A 23,907-nucleotide genomic window follows, 5' to 3' on the forward strand; every position below is an offset into this window, starting at 1 on the left:
TTTTATAAATTTGATATGTGATGTTAAAAAGATTCAGGTGCTCCTCGGATGGTCCCAGTTTACGAGTCGGGAAGTCGTTCTTTCGACTTCAGTGTGTCAACATGTTTTCAGTTCAGAAAGTCTGATTGATGCTTAACTTTTAGGGCTTTCACACTTGCACTTCTGGACCTGTGAGGACTTCAAACCCGCTTTGATTTCAGACCGAAATAAACTGTTTAAAAAGTCTGAAGAGGATTCTCTCTGTTTTATTGTCTTCTTCTTGTGATGGAGAGTTCATGGCTTGGAAAATTAAATCTATATAAAAGCTCAGGAAATTTCAGACTGTTCCCAGCGGGCTGCGTCCTCTTTGTTTGTTTGGTTTGAGACCAAATGTGAGCTGCATTCTGCAAAAATGTGCTGCGTTAAACACGTGAAATAATAATAACGATCAGAACGCGTTCTGTGCGTTATAACCACAGGTGTGTGTGTGTGTGTGTGTGTGTGTGTGTGTGTGTGTGACGGGGTGTGTGTGTGTGTGTATGTGACGGGGTGTGTGTGTGTGTGAGAGGTGGTGTGTGTGAGAGGTGGTGTGTGTGTGTGTGTGTGTGTGTGTGTGTGTGTGTGTGTGTGTGTGAGAGAGAGAGAGAGGGTGTGTGTGTGTGTGTGTGTGTGTGTGTGAGTAAGAGAGGGGGTGTGTGTGTGTGTGTGTGTGTGTGTGTGACACGGGGTGTGTGTGTGTGTGTGTATGTGACGGGGTGTGTGTGTGTGTGTGTGTGAGAGGTGGTGTGTGTGTGTGTGTGTGTGTGTGTGTGTGTGTGAGAGAGGTGGTGTGTGTGTGTGTGTGTGTGTGTGTGTGTGTGTGTGTGTGTGTGTGAGTGAGAGAGGGTGTGTGTGTGTGTGTGTGTGTGTGTGTGTGTGTGTGTGTGTGTGAGTGAGGGGGTGTGTGTAAGGGGGTGTATCAGGTGGGTGAAGGGGGTGCAGCCTACAAAATGAGCGCGTGAGCTCCGGGAGCAGCAGATGAGAGAGGCGCTCTGAACGCGCCGCGATAATTAGCCGCGGACACACACACACACACACACACACACACACACACACACACTACCGGACGGGAATAACGGGATTATGAGGATCTGAGACGCAGAGGGATCCGGTGTCACACGAGGAGAGGGATTACGATCTCCGCGTTCGGTCCTCCGCGCGCCGTGATGGGGATAGACCGGCGGCGGAGAGCGTCGCTGGCTCTCACCTTGAACTTCCTCGCGCTCTTTCTGGCCGTGTCGGCTCTCACCACGAGCTACTGGTGCGAGGGCACGCGGAAGGTGGTGAAGCCGCTGTGCACCGGGCCGGTCATCGCCAAGCAGTCGTTCTGCATCCGGTTCAACAGCTCCAACATGAACGACACGCGGCTCGTGCAGTACATCTGGGAGACCGGAGAGGACAAGTACGTGATGAGGAAGTTTCACACCGGGATCTGGTTCTCCTGCGAGCAGAACATCAATATGTCCGGTAAGTTTACGCGAGGAGGCACCGGGGAGCGCAGCGCAGCCAGGCGCGCGGGCTGAGCGCGCGGAGAGCTGCGTCACAGAGAGGCATGTCGATCCAGTAACCCATAAAGATAAAATACTGTATATCTACATGTAAACAAAGTCACCCAGATTACACTCAGACTGGATCTCTAGATTAATGAGATGAATACAAACAAAACCAGAGAACGTCTGATCATCTGCTCAGCGTGTGGAATAAAAATAAAGATCTTCATGTGGTCGTAGAGAGGATTCTTTAGGACTTTTCTTAAGTGAGCTGAGGATGAGATGTTCGTAAAGGAGGTCAGGGAACATAACACCTAGAATGTGCGTATTCTACTGAATATCAATCCTATAGCTCCAAAGACAAAACATTTCCATGAAAAAAAAAAAAACATTTTCAGCTTTGAGGATCTGAAACCAGATTTGTTCAGAGATTGGAAATAAAAAAGATTAAAAAAGATCACAGACTTGATGATAAACTGTCAATTAATTTATCCTTATAGTTCAAAAACTATACAGACATTATGGAGAAAATGGACTGGACACTAAAAAAAAGTTAATCTAAGCAGATCAATTTATCTTGTTTCCAGTCAAAAATGATCAATACATCTGTTTTTCTCCACATTCACCTGACAGGTAAACATCTTCAGTCAAAATTTAAAAAGCAAAGAAAGCAGTGGAGACAGTAAACATGGACTTGTTGAATGTCTTTAAATGATGACAATATCAGATGTACACCTGCTTAGATGAGAGTGTTTGCAGTGCAGGGTTAACCATAAAATGTGTTTAATGGTCAGCTGAGCGCCGTGTTCCTCCAGCTGAGAATCAGGTAATGTGTGTGTGTGTGTGTGTGTGTGTGTGTGTACAGACTGCATTCAAACATTTGTTCTGAATATTTGTCTGCCTCTGACCCAGGCTGCAGATTCTCTCATGGTTTGGTTTGGGGTGGGGGGGGGGTCTGTTGTTCAAACACTCTCGGCACAGATTGGGTCGATGCAGCTCTTCTGTTTGTCAGATATGAATCTGTGTCAGAGAGGGAAACAGTGTGTGACTCTTTTTTATCAGCCTGTTACAGAAGTAAACATAAAACATCCTGCGTTTGATTAAAATGTCTGTTTTCTGTCTCTTCCAGGGGAGAATTGCAGAAGTTTCATTTACGTCGCTCCTGAAAACGAGAGAGGTGAGCGTGCATGTTAAATAAAAGTCTTGTGTTATATTTAAATCCTCATTATTTAAACGTATTTCATGACTGCAGGATGGTCCTGTTTATCTGAGTTCTACTTTTTATTCTACCTCTGTGTTCGTTGTTTTTGCACCAAATCATCTTTTATTTCTCGGGTCTTTTACCTTTATGTCTTATACACTTATATAGGACAGTGGATAGAGTAACTCCACATTTCCACATACTCCGTGCACACCGCAGTCCATCCTCACCGTTCACCACGCTGCCGTGCATCACGCTGCCGTTCACCACGTTGCCGTTCACTGCCACTTTAGTCAACGCTCCTGTTTCCACAGAGAGCACTGCGGTCGGTCTCCAAAGAATGCCAGCAGTGCCACATACGCTTTTCTCTGTTTCAAATACGCTGCTAGTCTATTTTCGACGGCGACAGCTGCAAGCACGCGTCAAACTGAAGAGAATAGACAGACCCAGACAGAAAGTTAGACAAGGGAATGCAGAGAGTGTCCGGTCAATTTCAAAATATAACACATACAGACTCCTGATCGTATATTCATCACTTTATCAACATTACGTCAAAAGACACCGAATGAACAACAAATCATCCTCAGAATGACAAAGAAACATGTTGTTTACACGTTTTTCTAATTATTCCCGCATGATCTTGTAGTTCTCCTGAGATCTTGTAGTTCTCCTGAGATCTTGTAGTTCTCCTGTGATCTTGTAGTTTTCCTGAGATCTTGTAGTTCTCCTGAGATCTTGTAGTTCTCCTGTGATGTGTGTACAGTTGCTCATGGCTGTGGTCACGTTCCAGAAATGAAGCGAGTGGGGCAGGGGACACACCGTCCGACTGAACAAAACTGTGGCGCTGACAGAACGCAGCGTGCACAAAGGAAATTGGGAGTCAGAAATCAGGGAGAGTGAGAGCGAGTGGGGAATGACATGCAGGAGAGGAGCAGCAGGCTGGACTTGAACCCAGGTAGCCTGCTTGGAGGTTTACAGTCTCCGTACATGGGGTGCGACCTTACTGGTACCCGGTTTATTGCATGATGGTTCAGTGGTTAGTGCTGCCCCCTCACAGTGAGGAGGTTCCTGGTTTGAATCCCCGTCTGACAGGAGCCTCTCTGTGTGGAGTTTGCATGTTCTCCCCGTGAATGTGTGGGTTCTCTCCGGGTATTCCGGCTTCCTCCCACAGTCCAAAGACATGCTCGTTAGGTTAACTAGTGACTCTAAATTGTCCGTAGGTGTGAATGTGAGTGTGACTGGTTGCCTGTCTCTATACGTCAGCTCTGTGATTGGCTGGTTACCAGTCCAGGGTGTAACCCGCCTCTCACCCAATGACAGCTGGGATCAGCTCCAGCCCCCTGCGACTCTGCACAGGAGAAGCGGTAAAGATAATGGATGGAAAAAGGATCTTAATATATTAAAATATAATAACAAATGTTCAGTCTGTGGTGAATAAAATGAGTTGTAAGGTTTGTGCAGACATGTGAACGATGCTGCAGAGACAGTGAGCAGAGAAAGGAAGTCTGATGATTCCTTTTTTTTAAAGGTGCAGATATTAAATCGTTGGTGAAGTCCCGTATAAATCCTGTCTGATCAGGTCGTTTCCTGTTTCCTCCTCCAGGAGTCATGACACCTTAACTCTCTGTTTACATAAATCTCTTCTTCATCTTTGGGACTGAAGTGGACGCTTTAGAGAAAATCTTTTTAGGTGTGTTTGTGAAGAAATGTTGGCACCGCTCCGAACAGTTGTGAGAACATCTGTCGGCCTCGGAGCGCCACACGCTTTCTGTTTTTCATTTTTAAGCTAACGTGGATCGGCATCAGTCCGTTATTAAAGTCCGACTATCATGTTGCTCCGAGGTATTAGCTCCTCTAACAGATAAATAATCCTCTTTCTATGTAATGGAATCAAGGCGACAACTTAATCCCCCAGCAGGAGCTGTTGTTTGGCTGGATTATCAGATCAGTGACTCTGTTAGGTAACAAGACGAGTTCCAGTTCAACACATCGCTGCTGCTGCTGCAGCCTCTACCACGCCCTGCTCTCCATGTTGGTCCTACAGCTATCTACACCTGCTGCATCAAACTGGACTCTGCCTGACCTTTGGGTTGTTAATGATCGTGATCCAAAAGGTTTCTCAGCCAGCTTTGTGAACGTCTCTTCACATTGAGCTCGTTTACCTTGATCTCTTTGTTTAGCTAACAGGACTAATGAGACTGTCACATCCGACTCTTAATGAGTTCACAGATCGTCATATTTTGTAGTGCAGGTCGACAGGTGACACGTTTGGCGAAGGAATGTGTTTGTAACAAATGGAAATCTGAAATAAAACCTGATTTATACTTCAGCGTAGGGCTGGGAAATTAATTGAAAATGAATCGAAACCGACATTCAGAACCTCTAACCGACGTAATCTTACCAGTGTTGATTATTTTCAGGGCAGAGTCACATGACGACACGTCCAAGCCGATCCATGGCAGCAACGTCCGTCGTTTGGACACATTTTGTCTTTAGGGAAGACGACACCGAACAAAAAGAAGTCAAATGTAAACACTGCAGAAAAACTGTTTGCAAGAAATGCAAGTTATTTATTTTCTACTGTTTTAGAGAAGTTCATTTCTACTTTAAAACTGAAATGTGTCATTTTCATTCAAAGCTTTGATTTCAGTTCAATAAATAACCTCAAAACAGTTCATCAGATATTAACTCTGTGATTAGAAAACATATCCCAGCTTTAATAGTTGAGCATGTTTACAGTGAACTATGACGGCAAAAAACAGAAACTGAAGAATCCTTCATTAATCGTAATCGAGGTTAAAGGTTTAATTCATCGTGAGGTTGATTTGACGTCGTATCGTCCAGCCCTACCTCAGCGTCACATCAAGGCCGTATACGTTCATTCAGAGAAGTCTACGTATGTATCCTGATGTGCACCTTCTCATAAATGTATCTACATGTCCAAAAGACGCAGACTACAAGCCCTGTGATTGGTCCGCTAGGTAGCATCGTTTCAGCTACAGATACGTTCATGTTCTCTGGTTTGGGATTTTATGGCTGATGACGAGGAATGAAATCTTCAAGTGTAGAGTGTAGTGACATCCGAAAATATCTGAAGTGCATGCCTCGTCCGTGTCTCTCAGCAGCCAAACAAGCGCAGATAACTCCCCGTCCTCTTCATCCATTTACTCCGACGTCTCCTCTCTCTTCTTTATATTCTTCTAACTTCAATAGTTGCAGAATAATAAACCGCTGCTCAGCATTTATCATCTCCATCTCCAACATAAAACACTCAGTTTCAGTCGCCATGGAAACCGTTGATACAACATGCACAAAGAGAAAAGTAGTGTGGGCACATCCGAGGTAACTGCATATGGGTGCGGGGAAAAAAAAATGTATTAACTGCAGAAAAAGAGAGAAAGGTCGGCGCGCTGTTCAGATCTAAACGATTCGATCCAAAGAGATCTTCCTCAGGTGAATGTGTCAGGAGACAAACCGTCTGTTCTAAGGTGAAGCAATCAGCAAAAACATCCTGATCACCTGCTGAACCCAAAAAACAATAAATATGACTACCACAAGAGGGCGACAGATTCCTCAGGAAGCTGAAAAAATGTAAAATACACAAGTTAAAAAACGTCTTTGTAGTTGACGATGTTGCCCAAATATTTAAAACATTTGATATAACATGAATAAAGATCTCAGAGTTTGAAGACGGAGAGCAGAGCTACGCCGACACACCAAAGCACAAGTATGAGGAGGTCATGACGGCGTGGACTCGACACAGAAGTATCAACCAGGCTTTACAAAGTACAGAGACAGAGCAGCACTTTTTATGTAGATGAGGAAAAACAGAAATAAAAAACTGTTGTCGTTTGATCTCGTTTTGAAACACCGGATTGGCTCAGTTCTTGTTCCAGCCGTGGAAACAACAATCACTACGAGCAGAAGAGCAGAGAGCCAACGCTCTGGAAACACCTGAGCTATGGGCGGACGCTTGAAGGTCTGAAAGCGGGCGACTCATCTGAGCGCAGCGCAGCGGGAACTGGATCTGGATGAAAGTATCTGTTCACAACAGAGAGAGAGAGACGACATCCTGGATAACATTCACAGCCTCTCTCATTTCTGTTAAGAAGAAAACTCTGAACGTTGTGAACTGCTGCCTCTTTAAACGTCCTCTAATATCAGTATTTCATCTCCTGCTCCCTCCTCGTCTAAATTGCATTCCATCTTTTCTTCCTGCGTTTAAAGCCGTTAAAAGCCTCCGTTCATAATTCATACAGAGATATTGTGAGACGCTTTATTCCTTAGAGATTCATGACCACAATAAGTGGCGGGCCTCAGGTGATGGATGTAATTACAGCTCAGTTTACAGTCACAGCTTTTTAATCCGCTGATGTTCAGTCGTTCCACGCTCGCAGACCTGAGATCAGCCGGCTGACGCTCGTATATCCTCTCTGACTGTGAAGGTTAATCGTATGGGTGTGAGGTCACTGCTCCACCTTCCTCTCTTCCTTCCTCTCCCTGGCTCTTCCTCTTCGTCCTTGCTCGCCCATATTCTTTCTAATTTCCCCCTCCCCCCTCTCTGTACCGTCCCCTCCATTATTCACCCACCTCCCCCACAACATGAATATTTCCCTCCTCCTCTCTCTCTCCACAGGCGTGCTGTGGCTGTGCATCGTAGCAGAGTGCCTGTACATCCTCCTGCTGGCCACCGGGGGCATCCTCATGTCCATCGAGGTGTGTCACTTTGGGAACGTCATTGACGGCCTCAAGCTCAACGCCTTCGCCGCCATATTCACCGTGCTCTCAGGTCAGTAACGGCGTCATATCGGTGGTCTTTGCATTGAAGTAATGAATACTGTCGGTGGGCGCAGAAAATCAGCCTCTTCTCAAATTATAGTCTCAGTGATGTCATCATTGGTTTCTGAAAAGACGTTATGAAGCCCAACGATGGCGGTTACCATGTTAAAAATCCCGACTCTACTTTAAGAGGGCGAGCTGAGGCGGGGCTTACGCCTCTTGACAAACAGCTACAAAACATCCACCTGTCAGTCAACACAGCCCATCCACAATTAAGCAAATGTATGCAAAATGAATACATAATTACAACATGGGACTCACTGCAGGAGACAGACTCTAGTGGACACTGGAGGAACTGCAGCTGTAACGTTGGACATTTTAACATGGGGCTCTATGGGGACTGACTCACTGCAGGAGACAGACTCTAGTGGACACTGGAGGAACTGCAAGTATAAATATGTCCACACTGTAAAACGTGCTGTGGGTGACGTCAGGACATGTGTCAGACTGCAGTGTAAAGCAAAGTATGTTTAAGGCTTTTTTTTATAACAGTTAACTGCATGTTCGTTGTAAAAACTGTGATAAAAGTTAATGTACCTGGCACTTATATATATTGCTTAATATTGATTGAAACATTACCTCACGCACATGAACACCGCCTCTTTATTGCACCAATCAAATTAGAAGTGGCATTTTCAATCAGAGCTAATCCCCTGAGGGCTCTAATGCAGGCGCTGAAAGGGTTTGCCCCTGCTGGAAATGACATCAATCATACTGTTTGTATCAGAAACTGTCATTTTCAAACAAAATTATAAGAAATTGCAGCCTTTTTGAGTCTTTGCTTCTGTTTGTTTTCTGGCGTTGGTCCAGTCTCTTCCTGAGGTCTGCAGCAGCCTCTCAGCGCTGAGAAGATTCCCGTCAGTGTGTCTGCCGCTCTCTCGCTCTCTCTCTCTCTCTCTCTCTCTCAGCGGACGACTTATCAATGACCTTCCCTCTAATCCACTCTGTGAAAACGATCTGACCACCACACTCAGGGCCGTGAATCAGCAGACAAAGATACTGCTGCACAGATAAAACTCACAGCTTCTTAAGACGACTCCACAGGTCGGGAGAGGGAAACAGAAAAGTGCCAGAACAGAAGATTTGTGCACCATCAGTCCTCGTCCAGGTGTAAAGTTAGTCTAGGGTGTTTACAGTAAAGCTGCCTTCACACTAGAGAACAGCCATAACTCCAGGATGAGGAGAGTCAGTGTCAGAGAAAGTAAACACAAGCTCTCTCGGCGTTTGAAGCAGACGGAGAAGATAATTTATGCTCACCGTCTTTGAAACCGGTGAAACAGCAAAAGCTTTTCCTGTTCTCCAGTATGTTCTTCTCCACTCTTTAGTTCAGATTGTGATTCTGTTCACCTACACGTAGATAGAGGACTCTGTTGCTTCGTACGACACTTCCACATAGTTTTTTTTACCTTACCTCAGGAGTGCAGATATGAAAACAGCTTTAGAAGACGTGTCTCTCTTTTCACGGTCTTTCCATGGCGACAGAGTTTCTCAAGATCAGAAGCTCAGACGGATAAAGTCGAACAGAATCTTCCAGGTTCAAGCCTCATAAATGATTGATGATATTTGATTGTTAAGGGTTATATTTAATACATTAGCCTTGTTGTACACCTAACGTTAGCATCCTAATTTAACATTAAGCATAAAGTCACAGTTAGCATCGGTTTTTAAACTAAAGTCAAAATGATCTCTGAAGGGCTACGACAAAAGGTGAAGCAATCGTTTTCTATCAGTACACTAAAGTAGAAGGTCAGGGCAGAGTTATGAACATGCAAAATGTGATGATTGGTGTAGAACTGAACAAAAGAAAAACCCCTGATCAGTAAACTAACTTCAGATATTTATGTTGGAAACTTTTGTGACACCATTGACCATCATCGGGGGGGAACTTTTCAGAATCTGGTGATGTTCAAACGTGTCCGAGCTGCAGGCTGCGTATTGATCAGCCGCGTGTTAGAGACGGATTCATCCTCAGACTGAAACATTGATTTCAGACGGAGGTCCGATCAGCTGAGTGCTCTGTGATCCTGTTGGTTCATGATCGATGAGGAGCTCCGGATCTCATTGGCTAAAGTCCTCTAAGTGTTGTTGAACAAGCTCGCTGCCTCGTTAGTGTCAGAGGTCATTCATCTCTTTGTGTAGCGTTAAGATTTAATGTTCCACTTCTCTAATACAAGGAAGCTATAATGTTCTTTAAAAAACAAAAAGAACCAATCACCGCTGTGGTGAAGCGAACACTGCGGCTGTGTTCAGGCCAAACAAGAAGAAATGTTCAAAATACGATGCAAATTACACAACGTCATGTATGAGTTCATTTTCAACAAGGAGGAGATCTTTGTGATGGAATTTACTGGAATTCTGTTTCAGATGAGGAGCAAACAGCAAACTGAATTCCTCCATAACGTTGCTTTAAGTGTGCAGAAATAAGACCTGCAGCAGATGAAGCTTTGTCAGGTCAGAGAACAACTTTTCAAATATTTGTTTGTTCATTGGAGGTCAGATCGACTGATTCTGATGCATTCAGGGAAGTCAGGAAATCTAAACGCCGAGCAGATTTTAGAAGTTAAATCTTCAAATCTTCTAAATTTGCACATTTAGCGTCTCTGCGTCAAGTCTTTAGCACCCCCCCCCTCGTACATTCACATGTACCACCATCACCATCTGTGAATTTGCATCTTTCCGTTGAATTCGTTGTGTATTAAAATGCTACGCTGCTCATTTAAACCAGTCCACTCGACCATAACATCTCTTTCCCCAAACCTTACAGGACAATAAAAACTGACACATATATTTATGTTTTTGTGCATATTTATAGCTGACAGGCGCGTTCATAGGTTCACGGCTTCAGAGTGTCACCACAGCGAGGGGGAGCTGACCATCTCCCGCTCGATGCGTCCTCCTCTTTTCTCTCCGAGCTGACAGCAGCTGAACTGGCTCGCTCGCTGCAGCTGACACTTTTCAAACCGGAGCCTCTCTGACTTATTTTCTCGCTCTGGCTTCTCGCCCGCTCTAACTTTTGAGTCGGACGGAAAGTGAACCCGTCAACCGGGCGTCTGCATGTCTCATGTTTTATTAATTCGTGACTCGCTGTGTGTGGAAGCAGCGAGCTGAGCCCTGAAGAGTTCACTCACAGTGCAGTTTGTTTTATTTTTGTAGCATCTGTCTCGGCCTGGTGGCTTTTTAACAGCTCCCCGATCTCATCCCAAACTGAGCCAGTAAAATGTTTGAATTAAAGACTGCATTAAGAAGTGGTAATGGGCCGAAAAGACTCTGAGTGTTTATGGTCACGAGGTCCAGGGGAACAATCGCAGGACCAGATGAAACTTTATTAAAACTGTCCGTCATCCGGGCTGTGTGCAGTGTGAGTTTATGATGATGGAAGAAAAATCTCTTCTTTATGACAGCAAATGAACGTCTCGCGCGGGTCATTAAATTCAGCGTTTAAAGAAGGTCTCGTGTCCGTCTGTTCTGCTCTGGTTCCATTTTGAAGATTAACCAACACCAGAGCATCGATTGGCAGTTTTGATCTTCTGTCCCCTTCAAAATCCGAACGTTGAGCTATTTTCCTCTCTAGAGATTTGGTTAAAACTTTTGGTTATGAATTGAGTAAATGCCAATTTCCACATGGTCCGTGCACGCCGCAGTTTTGCTCTGTCCTGCCCAACTGGGTCTGTTTGAGAGAGCAGCGATGAGCAGCTGTGGTCTCAGAGTCTGCACAACGGAGGACAACACAGAGGACATGACAGAGGACATCTACTACTTCTGGATTTCTCAGTTATGAAAGGCGGGGATCGATTATACGTCATGTCCACGTAACGTGCATGTCCATCTGCTCGTGCATGAACGTCTGAACCGATCCAAAGCACACCGCCTCTAACCGCGTCAGGGGCCGAGGACGTGTACCGTGCCTCAGCTCAATACGGACCACTAACACTAGTGAAACAAGCTGGACTTTGGGGATGAAGCACGCTTGTGCACGGTGCCTAGTGTGAGTGTGCCCTTAGATTTTCTTCATGTGCACACACACACATACACACACACACACACACACACACGCAAGCACACACACCAACACACACACACAGACACACCCACACACACACACACACACACACACACACACACACACACACACACCTTCCCCCGCACTGACACGATCCCTGCACCAAACTCAGAGTGGACAGTCTGAATGATTATCATGCAGGCTGCAGTCTGTAAACACTGGTGAACTGGACGTACCTGCAGAGGCATGGGTGTGTGTGTGTGTGTGTGTGTGTGTGTGTGTGTGTGTGTGTGTGTGTGTGTGTGTGTGTGTGTGTGTGTGTGTGTGTGTGTGTCTGTGTGTGTGTGTGTGTGTGTGTGTGTGTGTGTGTGTGTGTGTGTGTGTGTGTGAGACCCTGATTACGAGCAGGTGTGCGCAGCCTACATATACTCTCGGGTTCCGGCGCTGTGTGCTGACTCATTGTCTCCATCACAGTGAGAGGTTCATTCAGTGTTTCCTTCAGTGTGTACAGGTCAGTTAGTTAGGGCGCGGTCACACACGAACCTGTCTGCATCATTTGCTCACCGTTTTCGAGTTGTCTTCAGACTGTAGTTTGTCGATGTCGTGTGCTGGTGGCCATTGTGTTCTGGTTTAGTAGAGGCTCCTCTGGCTCCGCCTCCCTGTGAGTTGAGTCCTCAGCTGCACAGCAGTGGTGGTTATATTCCCCTTTATCAGCATTATTTTCTAAAGAGAGCGAGTTTGTGTCATGGTTCTTCCTCTGAGGTAGCTTTGAAACACCCCCTGATCCTCAATACCACCCCACCACACACACACACACACACACTCATGATATGGACGTTATGAGACCACAACTATCCTGAGATATATCTGCTCACAGTGGGTCAAACCTCTTCACGACTTCCAGAATAACCTCAGCTGTAATTGGTGAACAGTAGTGTCACAAATTATGGTGTCTGTGTGTGTGTGTGTGTGTGTGTGTGTGTGTGTCTGTGTGTCTGTGTGTGTGTGTGTGTGTGTGTGTGTGTGTGTGTGTGTGTGTGTGTGTGTGTGTGTCTATATTTCGTGACTCTGGATGAAGGGAGTCCCTGCTTTATTTAATCCTCAAACAGATTCAGAGTTATGTAAGAGCAGGATTCTGTTTCTTTATTTTGAACTGATTCAGCTATAGGTTGACATGGAAACGGATCCAAAGATTTTCACTTTATTTTTATCTGACAGGTGTTACATTTCTAATGAAGCTGATTTGACAATATTGGGCACTTCATAGCTTTCGGGCGCGTGACGGCGTGAAGGCCTGGAGGTCAAAAAGAGTTTAGGAAAGTAACGTCCAGCATTGAACACTCTGTGGAGCTGCAGCTTAATTTACCATCTCTTTCAAACGACGCATGTTTACAGTTAAAATGTGTTTTATTACATTATGGCGTTCTTAATGACCTGCTGTCGGGCTTCAGCAAAATAGTATGGTTTCTGTTACGATGATGAGATCATAAATGTCAAGAACATTGTGTCTCCTTCTTCCTGGATGTTTCTAAAGCCTCTGACACAGTTCATCACTCCGTTCTTAATAGCTAACGTAGGTTTCTGTCCAGTAGTTTGAAAATTATTTGAGTGGCAGTAAGCCATGTGTCCAAGTGACAGTCTGCCTTCTACTTTTTTAGATACCCAAAAGGTGTCCCACAAGGATCAATATTAGGTCCTATTTTGTTAATTATATCTATAGTTTATGTTAAAATGTTATTGACGCAAATTTTCAATTTTTATACTGACCATATTTATTATATTATATGTACTTCTTCGTCCTCCTTGGAGAATGCATCAAACAATCTACAAGTTGCATTTAGGTTAATATTGTTCAGAGAAATCTGTTTCATTTTAAGGTCCAATCAGTGAGATGTGTAGTGAGTGAAATGATAAAGTGACCTTACTATATGATCAGACATTAAGGAAACATGCTATGTTGAAGTGCTGGCTTCTCTGACAACAATGCAGCAGCCAGTATGTCCTCCTTCTAACTTTAGATTCTGTTCCTGAATGCTCTGGATTTGTTTGGACCAGAGAAGGTAGGCAGTTTTAAGGACACCCCCACATGGCCATTTTGGACGCCCCTCGGTTTCCAGTTATCAGGTCAAACCAACAGGTGCTGCAGTGATGGAAGAGAACTGGTTCAGATAGAAGTGATTGTACCCGACCTAAAAAGCCTCTGCATGTTTCTAATGAGCTACACGAGCAGAAACGTGCTCAAACAAGAATCAATATTTGAGATGCTTTTGAAAAATGTAGAGAGGTTAGAACGCAGAAAGGTTTACAGACCGATGCAGAGCTGGCTAAACACTGAAGCTTGCTGCCTCCTGTGTGATGAAGATGAAGTGTTTGTAGAGCATCTGTGATGATGCTCTGTGACTGTGTGAGGTGTTTGTCTCTGAAACAAACCTCCCGTCTCGTCTAACACGCTGTGACCTTGTGTGATCAGAACACGCGGCCTCATTTCAACACGAAGGAACGCTCTAGATCTCCGATTTGTTCCGCTCGTCTGACACAAAGCCTCCTCAGATCTGCGTCTCATTATGCTAATGTTTGACTGCTGTGGAATAAACATGAGCGCTGACGGGATCAGATGGAGTTTAGGTGTTTGGATCGGCTCAGCTCGTGTTCGCTCCCAGGATTTCAGAGGCTTTGGTGTTAATCGGATTGGTCGGCTGCACGCACACACACACACACACACACACACACACACACACACACACACACACACACACACACACACACACACACACACACACTCTGCCTTTTTTACAACATTAAAGATAGAAGTCAAAGACAAAATCTGACACTTCTCTGAATAAAAACGAAAAAAACAGGTTTAAAATATATGAGGAGGAGTGTTCTTGGACAAAACCTCAGAGCAGCTCTTATTGGAGTGGAACGACATTAATTTAAACATTTGGTGTTGTAAATTTCAATCATACAAAAGAGAGTAATTCAAACTCCTGTCAGAGCATGACACAGGAGCTTCTCTGTATGTCACATTATTTTATTGTCGGTTTTTTTTTGCCCTCAGAGGAGAGCTGTTTAAATGTTGGTTCAGAGTAGTGTTATGTAACACTGCCACCCTGTGGTGACTGTAAAGCACTGCAGCAGTGTTTGTCTCAGAGGAGGATGTGATTACCGCTCAACCCTCCACACTCGCTCTGCTGCATGGCTGAGTGGCACTCCCTTCATTAAAGGTGAACTTTAACCCTTCAATGCTTAAGAGGGTCAAAAATTATTTTATTTCCTCCGGCCCTGATTACTGTAATTCATTACACACCTGTCTCAGAGAAAAATTAATCCACCACCGCCTTCAAACAATCCAAAACTCAGCAGCTTTTTGTTTAAAGGTTTATTTTTGGGCTTTATTTAGACACAGGACAGTGAATAGAGAGAGAAATCAGAGAGAGAGTGGGGAATGACATGCAGGAGAGGAGCCACAGGTTGGATTTGAACCCAGGCCGCCTGCTTGGAGGACTATGGTCTCCGTATATGGGTCGCATACGCTAACTACCAGGCTACTGGCGTCCCCAGCAGCAGCAGCTCGGCTATTAATAAGAACAACCAACATGATCTCATCACCCCGCTGTTGGCGTTTCTACACTGACTGTTCCCTGATTTTAGAACTGATTTTAGATTTTTTTTATTACTTATAAGACAAAACATGAGCCGACCTCTTCCTTTATCTCTGAGCTTTTATGAACCAGGACGCAGTTTGAGATCCTCTGGCAGAGCTCTGCTGGCTGCTCCAGGCTGAGAACTAAAGGGAGACAGGTCCTGACCATCCAGACTGTGTAAAACTCACATTGCTCATTTTAAGGTATTTAAGTTTGTAGCTGATAATTTGTGTGTGTGTCTTTGTGTTTTTGTGTGTGTGTGTGTGTGTGTGTGTGTGTGTGTGTTTCAGGTCTCCTGGGTATGGTGGCCCATATGATGTTCACCACGGCCTTCCAGTTGACTGTCAGTCTGGGTCCAGAGGACTGGAAACCTCAGAGCTGGGACTACAGCTGGTCCTACATGTGAGTATCTGATGATCTGCAGAGAAAGCAAGAAGGCGGCGGAGATGACTGAATGTTTTTTAATCTCTTATATCTCTTACATCCCAGCAGAACATAGTTTGCGTTTGGCATCCAGGCTTCATCCCTCTTCACAGTTTTAATTTACATGAGAAGGACAAACGTATATTGAGTCGTACGTTAACACAGGAAGCTGAAAAGGTCACATTTTATACAAAATCCACTTCACCATGTTTCTATAACTCTAATATGTGTCCCTAGTCCGTCTACAAACCTTCCAATGATGAAAAACGCCAATGATCCTCTCCGTCCTTTGCCTGCTCCACTTTTCAGTAAATGTGTGCTCAAACAGGCTGTTTGGAGATTTTCCCTTCATGACATCACAAAGGGCAGTAACCCCTCCCCCAGGTGGGTGACACTCCCACAGCTAGGTGTTTGTTCTGCCCTCTGAGTCTGCCTTCTCACCGTAAACAATAGGACATGGAGCGAGAAAGCCCGAGCCACCCAAGCCCTTCCAGAGAGGGGGCGTGGTCAGACACAGCTCATTTACATTTAAAGGTACAGACACAGAAACAGCCTGTTCTGAGCAGGGCTGAAATAGAGGGGTTTATAGGCATGATCAAATACAGGATCAGAGTGGATTTAGAACAAGAAACTTCACACACATGTTTTTAAGAGCTCTGAGACTTATTACACTGAGTGAGGAGAAGAATATGTGACCTTTTCACTTTAGGTGCAACTTCATCAACAAAGAATAATTACAAGTTAATTAACAGTTAAAGAAAACTGTTGCTTTGAATATAATGAAAACGTATAACCTTAAAAACACAACCTCAGACAAACAAGACACACGACATGTTTCTTTATTTAGATATTAAAGGGTTGTCAAAAAGCAGCTTTGTAATTATCTCTTTGTTGTTATACAAGCGTTGTTATTCTGTCACACAATAATTATGACTAAAGCATGACTCATGTTCCTGTCAGCTTGTTTTCTGAATGCTCTAATTATCACGTCATGTTCATGAGGGAGGGAGTTTGTTAATATGTCCGTGTTGTTCATGCATCAGCTGATTAACCGGTGAAGCTAAATTGCATCTGTGTCTCCTTCCTGCAGTTTGGCGTGGAGCTCCTTCACGGCCTGCATGGCGTCCTCGGTCACCACCATCAACCGCTACACCAAAACCATCCTGGAGTTCAAGCACAAGCGCAGGAACATCGAGAAGAACCTGAAGATCAAACAGAAGCTTCTGGAGCTGGACTCACCTGAGCAGGTGTGGGACATGTACATCAGCTCTGTGCCGAGCACCGCCGAGGAGCTGCTCGACCTGTCGTCCAACGGCCGAAAACTCTCCAACACCTCCATCTTCTTAGACCTCAACGACCTGCCCGATGCACAGGGGGAGGAGTACTGCTAGAGGAACAGCCTGGTTAAACATTGGCAGGTGTAAACATCGTCAGGTGTAAACATCAGTGGGTCATTGTCAGGTTCAATGTGAGACGATTATGTAACTCCTGTAAACAACATGAGACCACGGCTGAGAGAAGATTATTTAAAATAACATTAGTTAGTGTGTCATTAGTAAATAAATCAATGTAAACTTCATCTAATTAATATGATCCTGATTTCTGCAGCTTGATGATCCAGTAGATGTCGCCATTGAGCACCAGCATGAAACCAAAACAAACTGCAGTTTGGCCACACCTCCTCCATAGTCTAGTGCAAGCGGCGACAAAATCATCCTGTTCTCGAGCTGCAATCACCTGTGTCCTGCATTGTTGTGTTAGCATGCTAATGTTAGCGCTCTTTAGTTAGCTCGTAGCTTCACACTGCATTTAAATTAACACAGAATGATCGTGATCTAAAAACTCTTACTACCATTCAAATAATCACTGAGTATGTTCTTCTTCTTCTCTCTAGTCCTTGACTATAACAGCTTTTATACACAAGGGGAGGAGCCGGTCGTCCTGTCCATGTAAACACGGCTCTGACAACAACACAGCCAGCGGGACTCGAGCTTCTCTCTCATTGTAGACAGTCATGACTCAGACAGACATTTACAGGATATACTGGATTTATGATGTATTTATGAGTAACATGCTGCACATTCTTCCTTTAATGAACATCGCGTCCTCTGTTTCTTAAAGGTCTCAGTTATTTACAGGAACTGTTATTCAAGTCTCAGAATTTAAATGATGATGACGTGCTGATGCGCTAACGTCTCATGTAGCCCCTTTAAGGACCAGCGCGCCCTGGAGCTCAGCACATCCACCCCACAGGTGTGTTAACCTTACCTCTGTACACGCAGTGTGTTTATGAAGAGTCACTGCTGTAACTGTTGGAGACACCAGGAGGACAAGTCTCCAACAGTGAACACTTCATCCTGAACAGTCGTCTGAATTGAGGAGTCGCCGCCTGCTCCATCGCTACGTCGAGGACGACGTGCAGAGCGGTTAAAGCTGTGACAGATCAGTGATGACGAGCTCCTTTTATTGGTACATTTCCTGTTTATTGATGTGATGAACATGTGACCCACACAGCATCAAGTAGCTTCAGTGCAGTATTTAAAAACTGAGAAAGAAGGGCGGGGCTCCAGACTGGAAGAGGAGATCTTCTGGGGGGGGATTTGGTTCACGTGTGTGTTTAACTCGTAGAAAGTGAAGTCAAAGTGAAGTCACATAAGACTCGATTAGTAGGTCTTGGTCTGTATATTTCTATATTTTAACGAGGGCTGTCAGCAAAGTTAATCACGATTAATTAAGGTCTGAAATGAACTCATTCATTGTTTTTTAATCTCAAGTTATTTTGTCCCTTCATGACCTAACCTTCCATCTACAGTAAGGGCCTTACTGTATTTCAAAATAAAAGCAGTACCCATTTTAAACACTAGGTGTCAGAGTTACATACTGCTCCTTTACATTTTGATTTTCAGCCTTAAAAGTGTTTTAAATACTAAATATTAATAAATTAGGTCATGTTGTTTTTTTCTCGTTGGTTTTCCCTTCAGGTCTTTATATTAATGTTTGCATGTCACTAAACTTAAAAATAAGATGAAACTTTATTTTTAACTCAAGCAAACTGCTGAGGAACTTACTAACTCAAAGTCAGATGTGTAAAATAAAGAGACAGGACAGTCTTGTACTCCTGCATGGTGGAGAATAAAGCGAGTCTGGAGCCCTGAGGAGGTTAAACTGGAGACTGTAGCTCCGCCCACACAGGTACACACAGGTGTAATGTCAGGTGGAGGTGCGTGTAGGCCTGCTGAGTGCCTTTCCTTCCAGCAGCATGCCTCTCTGATCACACAGCCCGCTGTGCAGACTGCCAAACTCATTGGAGATCTGAGCGCGCTCAGTAGAGCTCTCTGCGTCATCCTCTTGATCAACAGGAACTTTTCTTATGAACACGTGAACTGTTGTGATGGAGAGCGGCGAGCAGGATTGTAAAGTGCATTTTAAATGTATGAAAACAGATTTGTGTATTTATTTATGAAGTGAGATGTGTTTAAGTCAAAGATTTATTCAGGTTTTATTTCTTTTTATCTTCTCTGGGTCGTGATTTCTCATGCAGCATGGACGGTTGTGAGTTTTTTGTGTATTATTATTTGCAATCTAACGTATTGGTATATTTATGAATTTCTATGAGAAGACATTCAAAGGTGAAGAGGAGAGGAGGTTATAATAAAGATGTTTCTTGTTTTTACCTGCTGTTCTTCTTATTGTCCACCAGATGGCGCCACCTTCTAACTCTTACATCAGTTAATAAATGTGTGGCGTCTCTAAACAGGAACTCTGTAGATAATTCATGTGCTCTGATACATTTTATCATCCAATCAGGATGCTGCTATTGTTTTTGTTTAGTTTTTCTGCCGTGTTGCTGAAGCTAGAGTTGTAGTCAAGACCGGACTAACAAGACCAAAACACACCCGAGACAGAGACAAGACCAAGACATTTAGGGATCAAGACCGAGTCAAGACCAAGGCAGGACGAGACAGAAACTCAACCAAGACCATAAATATCTCTGATAAATCATCATCTTGTGTTTAGGGGGCGTGTCACTCACTTTAAAACCCGGAGTCCACCCAGTCTGAGACGAGACTGAGACCTTCAAAAAGCCTTGAGACTGAGACCAATTTCAAAGTGAAATATTCTTTATAAATACATTTTTCTTGTCTTACTTTTTTTTGTATTTTAGAAATCCACATAGCTCTTAATTACTGAAACTGATTTTTTAAACTTAAGCTGACACGAGTCGTTTAAATACGACAGGTCAGGTTTTCATTTACCGAGCGTACAGCCAGCACTTACACATAGAGCAAGGTAGACAAGAGGCCTTACGGAGCTTGTTCTAAAATCTGTCCGTGCAGGGACTACAGGTTATAATGAGCCTTTTGGCATATTTACAGAAATGTTGATTTGTCATGATTTGCAGTTTTATATTTGGTAATTTTCTATCCTTTGTTTGTTTCCCTGTTGTGTATTTATTTAATTTAATGAATTTATTCTTTAGTGTTTCCTGTTTTATTTTGTAGTTCTTGTCTCCAGTGTTTCTGGTCTTACTTCCTCCCTTTGTCTGGTTTCCCTCCGTTTATCGCCCTGATTGTCTTCACCTGTGTCTTTACTCTCACCTGTGTTGTTAGTCTCACCTGTGTCTTTACTCTCACCTGTGTCGTTAGTCTCACCTGTGTCGTTAGTCTCACCTGTGTCGTTAGTCTCAGCGTTCATTTGTCTTAGTAGAGGCTGCTGTGTAAAGAGTCCGTCAGTATTAACTCATCCATTAATACACATTCATACGTCGCCGCCAAAGCAGTGGGAGCAACATGGGGTTAAGTGTCTTGCCCAAAGACACATTGGACATGTCGCTGCAGGAGCGAACCCCAGACCTGCCAGTTGAAAGACGACCGACTCTACCACTAAGCCACAGCCACCCCTATTGGCTCTCTGAGGTACGTTTCTTTCCTATAAGTGTTTTTTTTGGGGGGGGATTTCTGTCTTTAAAGAGGTTTTCTTGTTTCTTCACTACATGACACTCTGTCCCTGTTAAATAAACCCATAAACATAATAATTTCTCCCAGTAATAAATAAGTTGTTCATGTCAATATTTATGTAACTATTAAAGCGATATTAGGCTTTTATAAGGACTCAGCAGCTGGAGTTGAAACGTGAACATTATATATCTGAGTAACTGAGTTAAATTCTGGGGGGCAGTATCTCAGTCTAGGGACTTGGTTCGGTAACCGGAGGGTCGCTGGTGCGGACCAAATCTGGTAAATTGGTCTGGTAGCTAAAGAGGTGCCAGGTCACTTCCTGAACACTGCCTAGGTGCCTCTGAGCAAGGCACCGACCCTCCCCAGCAGCTCAGGAGTGCTCACTGTGGGCAGCCCCCCCCCCCCCCCCCTCATCCTGACATCTCTCCATCAGTCCACAGGATCCTGTTTGTTCATGTGTGTGTGTTTCAGCCTCTGTGTGTGCAGCATGTTCAGTAACAGAGTGTAAAAAATGAATTTCCTCTCACAGGATTAATAAAGTATTTCTTCATCTTCGAATCAGAAATCAATGATTCATTGTTTTCAGGTCACAGATATCTACAATCAAATATTTTTATCAGATTTATCATTCTGAATATGGAGAATTTAGTTGTTTATATTCTTAATAAATATTCGTCATATTAAATCTGCTTTATATTGAAACGGGTCTGAAAGCTTTAGTTGATATTATGATGACAGATTAAATGTTAAAGACCCGTCGTCAGCCTTACATCTCTGACATGAACGGATTTAATGCTGCAAAGTAATCAAACTAATGTGACCTGCAATCTCATCAACATGACTCTAAACCTTACAGCTTTACATCAAACTACGGCAAACCAAGAGGGACAAAAGAGAGAAAAGTGCTTGAAAATAGTTACATTTTTATGCTTTCAAACTAGTGCAAATACATGCAAATTGAAAGAGACCACCCTGTAGACGCTCAGAGAAGCGGCCTGTGATTGGTCGGCCTCCTCTCGCTGAGCTCGCCTGCTGCTGTCCTGGTGGTTGCGTCTCTGCAGGTACAGCAGGTGATTCTGCGGCCGGGTGCTGAGCTGAGGCTCACGTCACGCTGCGATGTGTCAGAGATCGCCAGCACATCCATCTCTTCACATTCATTATTCAGGAATACAAAAAGCCCTCAGTCAGAGCTGAGCTCGTACACACATTCTGTCATTAAACATTCATCCTCCTTTTATCCTGAGCCACGTTGCGGGGGCGAGTCTCATCCTGAGCCACGCTGCTGGGCTACGGGGCGAGTCTCATTCTGAGCCATGCTGCGGGGCGAGTCTCATTCTGAGCGACGTACTACGACGCTGCAGGGCGTATCTCCACATGTCTGCATCGATTGCCCTTCAATATTTAGAACAAACAGGTGGGAAAATAAAATACAGAAATATTCAGTGTGAAAGAGTGAAAAATGAATCTGCTCTGGGTTCAGACTACAGCTACAGCATCGGGGTTTAACTGCAGAGACACTAAAGCTACACTGTGTTTGACTTTTTTCAGCCATAACCTTTAAAAAGCGTCACCTCTTACACGGAACATCTGGTGATAAATGACACAGCTGGTGTAAAACAAAATGTGTATAAGGTGATGATGAGAGGAGGATGTGTTGACCCTCATGAAGAAGTCTCTGAGGCGCCCTCTGCTGGTCAGGAGCAGAACACCGGCTCTGTTCACTGAGTCTTTGTATCTGTATTGTGTCTTCTGTTTCTGCACATTAAAAGTGTCACTGCCAGCCAAAGTCCTGCCCGGCCAGCTGGTAGAAGCGCTGGTTGTGCGGTTTGTAGAAGTCTCTCAGTCTCTGCAGCACACGGGGGTTGATGACGGCGTGCATGCGGCCCTTGGTCTTGCCCAGGCAGTGAGGTTTGCTGCTGCCCTCTGGCTTCTTCAGGCAGGGGAATCCTTTCGTCTTGTTGAAGTAGAAGTGTTTGTCCGTCACGATCCTTTGCAGACCCAGGAAGTCCTGCACCCGGCCCAGCTCCCCGGCCGGGTCCGAGATGAGCCGCTCACCGCTCACCAGGTGGATCTGAGTCCTGGGGAACCAGGCCAGCCAGCGCTCCAGGTGCTGAGCGTATAGACCGATCCACAGAGGGCTCCACAGAGAGTCGATCTGACCTGCAGGAAACATGGAGGGATACAGAGGTTCAGAGGCAACATCACCTCAAATCCTGATTGGAGTTTATAAGACAGGGTTGGTCATTTCCGAAAACTAGCATGATTATGAAAGTAGCATTCCCTCAGTGCTCCGTCTGCACCCGCCCCCTCCCCTCTGTGCTCCCTCAAAAGCCACGCCCCCTCACTTACATGCACGAGCGCCATTGGTCCAGAAGCGGACCTCAGCTCATGCTTTGAGTGTGGGCTCGTGCACGCAAGAGGTAGAGAGCGAGCAGGGAGACAGGGAGGCGTGTGATTGGTTCATCAGATTGGTACCTCGTGGCAGACATTGGTCGAAGTTTTTACAGGCTTACAAACTGATACAGATGACGGATTTTCTTCGTTCCTTTTTCAGAGGGCTTGAGTTATTAATTTCTGTCAGGACCTAAAGACAATTTCAACCAGAATCTTAAAAAGTGGATCTGGAGGAAATTACCAACTCTGCCTTTACTGGTTGTAATCTGAACTCTCGGTCCGACTCAGCGACGCTCTCAGTCGGGGGAAATTAAACTCTAAGTTTTATTAGTCTATACTGCAGCCTTTCAGACCAGAGGTTTGATTTACTAATAACTGACAGCCGTGGCCACAAGAAGATACTTTGTGGTCACCAAAGCAACATGAAGTTGGCCGGCTTCAGCTCAGAGTTCAGATGATGGTCTGAAGGCCCTCGTTTAGGGAATTCCTTTGCGTGTCCGCTTGTCTTAGTGTACTTCCTCAAACATGCAAAGCTTGCTCAACACACAGACCCTGAAGGCGTCACCTGTCCCGTGCACCTGGACCTTTTAGACCTCCGCCTGTCTGAATCTAAAACGTGAACTTTCCTGTCTGTAGGTTTGTTGTTGTTTTTTGCTTTAACTTGCTCGTGCACAGAAGAGAGAGAATAAAGTTCGAAGGATTGATTTATAATAAATCTCTTTATTCGTTGAATGTTTTCATCTGTAGAGACGTCTGTATCGTCATTCTCACAAGTCAGCTGACCTGAAAGCTCACACCTCACGTTACGTTACCTGTGCTTTTGTTCTTGAAGGCGAGGCTCTCAAACGGGGGGATGTCGGGGGTCTTGGAGATGATCTGGGTGTAGTCAGAGATCGCTCTGGTCACGGGATCGCGGACGACCACGATCAGCTTCACGTCC

At 44.6% G+C, this 23,907-nt stretch overlaps 2 protein-coding genes across 2 annotated transcripts in view; one reads left to right on the top strand and one right to left on the bottom strand.

Moving 5' to 3' along the window:
* Positions 1-993: 993 nt before the first annotated feature.
* Positions 994-19,288, top strand: gsg1l2b (gsg1-like 2b). The gene is made up of 5 exons (XM_061028519.1): positions 994-1,485; positions 2,638-2,685; positions 7,346-7,498; positions 15,483-15,594; positions 16,706-19,288. Exons 1-5 carry the CDS (start codon positions 1,185-1,187, stop codon positions 17,004-17,006), a joined length of 915 nt encoding a protein of 304 aa, XP_060884502.1. The 5' UTR covers positions 994-1,184; the 3' UTR covers positions 17,007-19,288.
* Positions 19,289-21,239: 1,951 nt separating this feature from the next.
* hs3st3l (heparan sulfate (glucosamine) 3-O-sulfotransferase 3-like) overlaps positions 21,240-23,907 on the bottom strand; it is a 14,152-nt gene continuing 11,484 nt past the window's right edge. The window contains exons 2-3 of the mRNA XM_061027686.1: positions 23,780-23,907; positions 21,240-22,733 (exon numbers count right to left, since the gene is read on the bottom strand). The exon at positions 23,780-23,907 is cut by the window's right edge and continues 102 nt beyond it. Coding sequence (XP_060883669.1) covers positions 22,345-22,733; positions 23,780-23,907 — 517 coding nt within the window. The 3' untranslated portion in view covers positions 21,240-22,344. The remainder of the gene's footprint in view (positions 22,734-23,779) is intronic.

This window comes from Labrus mixtus, chromosome 21 (genome assembly GCF_963584025.1).
Source record: "Labrus mixtus chromosome 21, fLabMix1.1, whole genome shotgun sequence".
Lineage (NCBI taxonomy): Eukaryota > Metazoa > Chordata > Actinopteri > Labriformes > Labridae > Labrus > Labrus mixtus.

Coding starts and splice junctions, on each gene's coding strand:
- gsg1l2b (XM_061028519.1), top strand. CDS start 1,185: ATGGGGATAGACCGGCGGCGGAGAGCGTCGCTGGCTCTCACCTTGAAC. Junction 2,686..7,345: donor CGCTCCTGAAAACGAGAGAG/GTGAGCGTGCAT, acceptor CTCTCTCCACAG/GCGTGCTGTGGCTGTGCATC. Junction 15,595..16,705: donor GACTACAGCTGGTCCTACAT/GTGAGTATCTGA, acceptor TCCTTCCTGCAG/TTTGGCGTGGAGCTCCTTCA.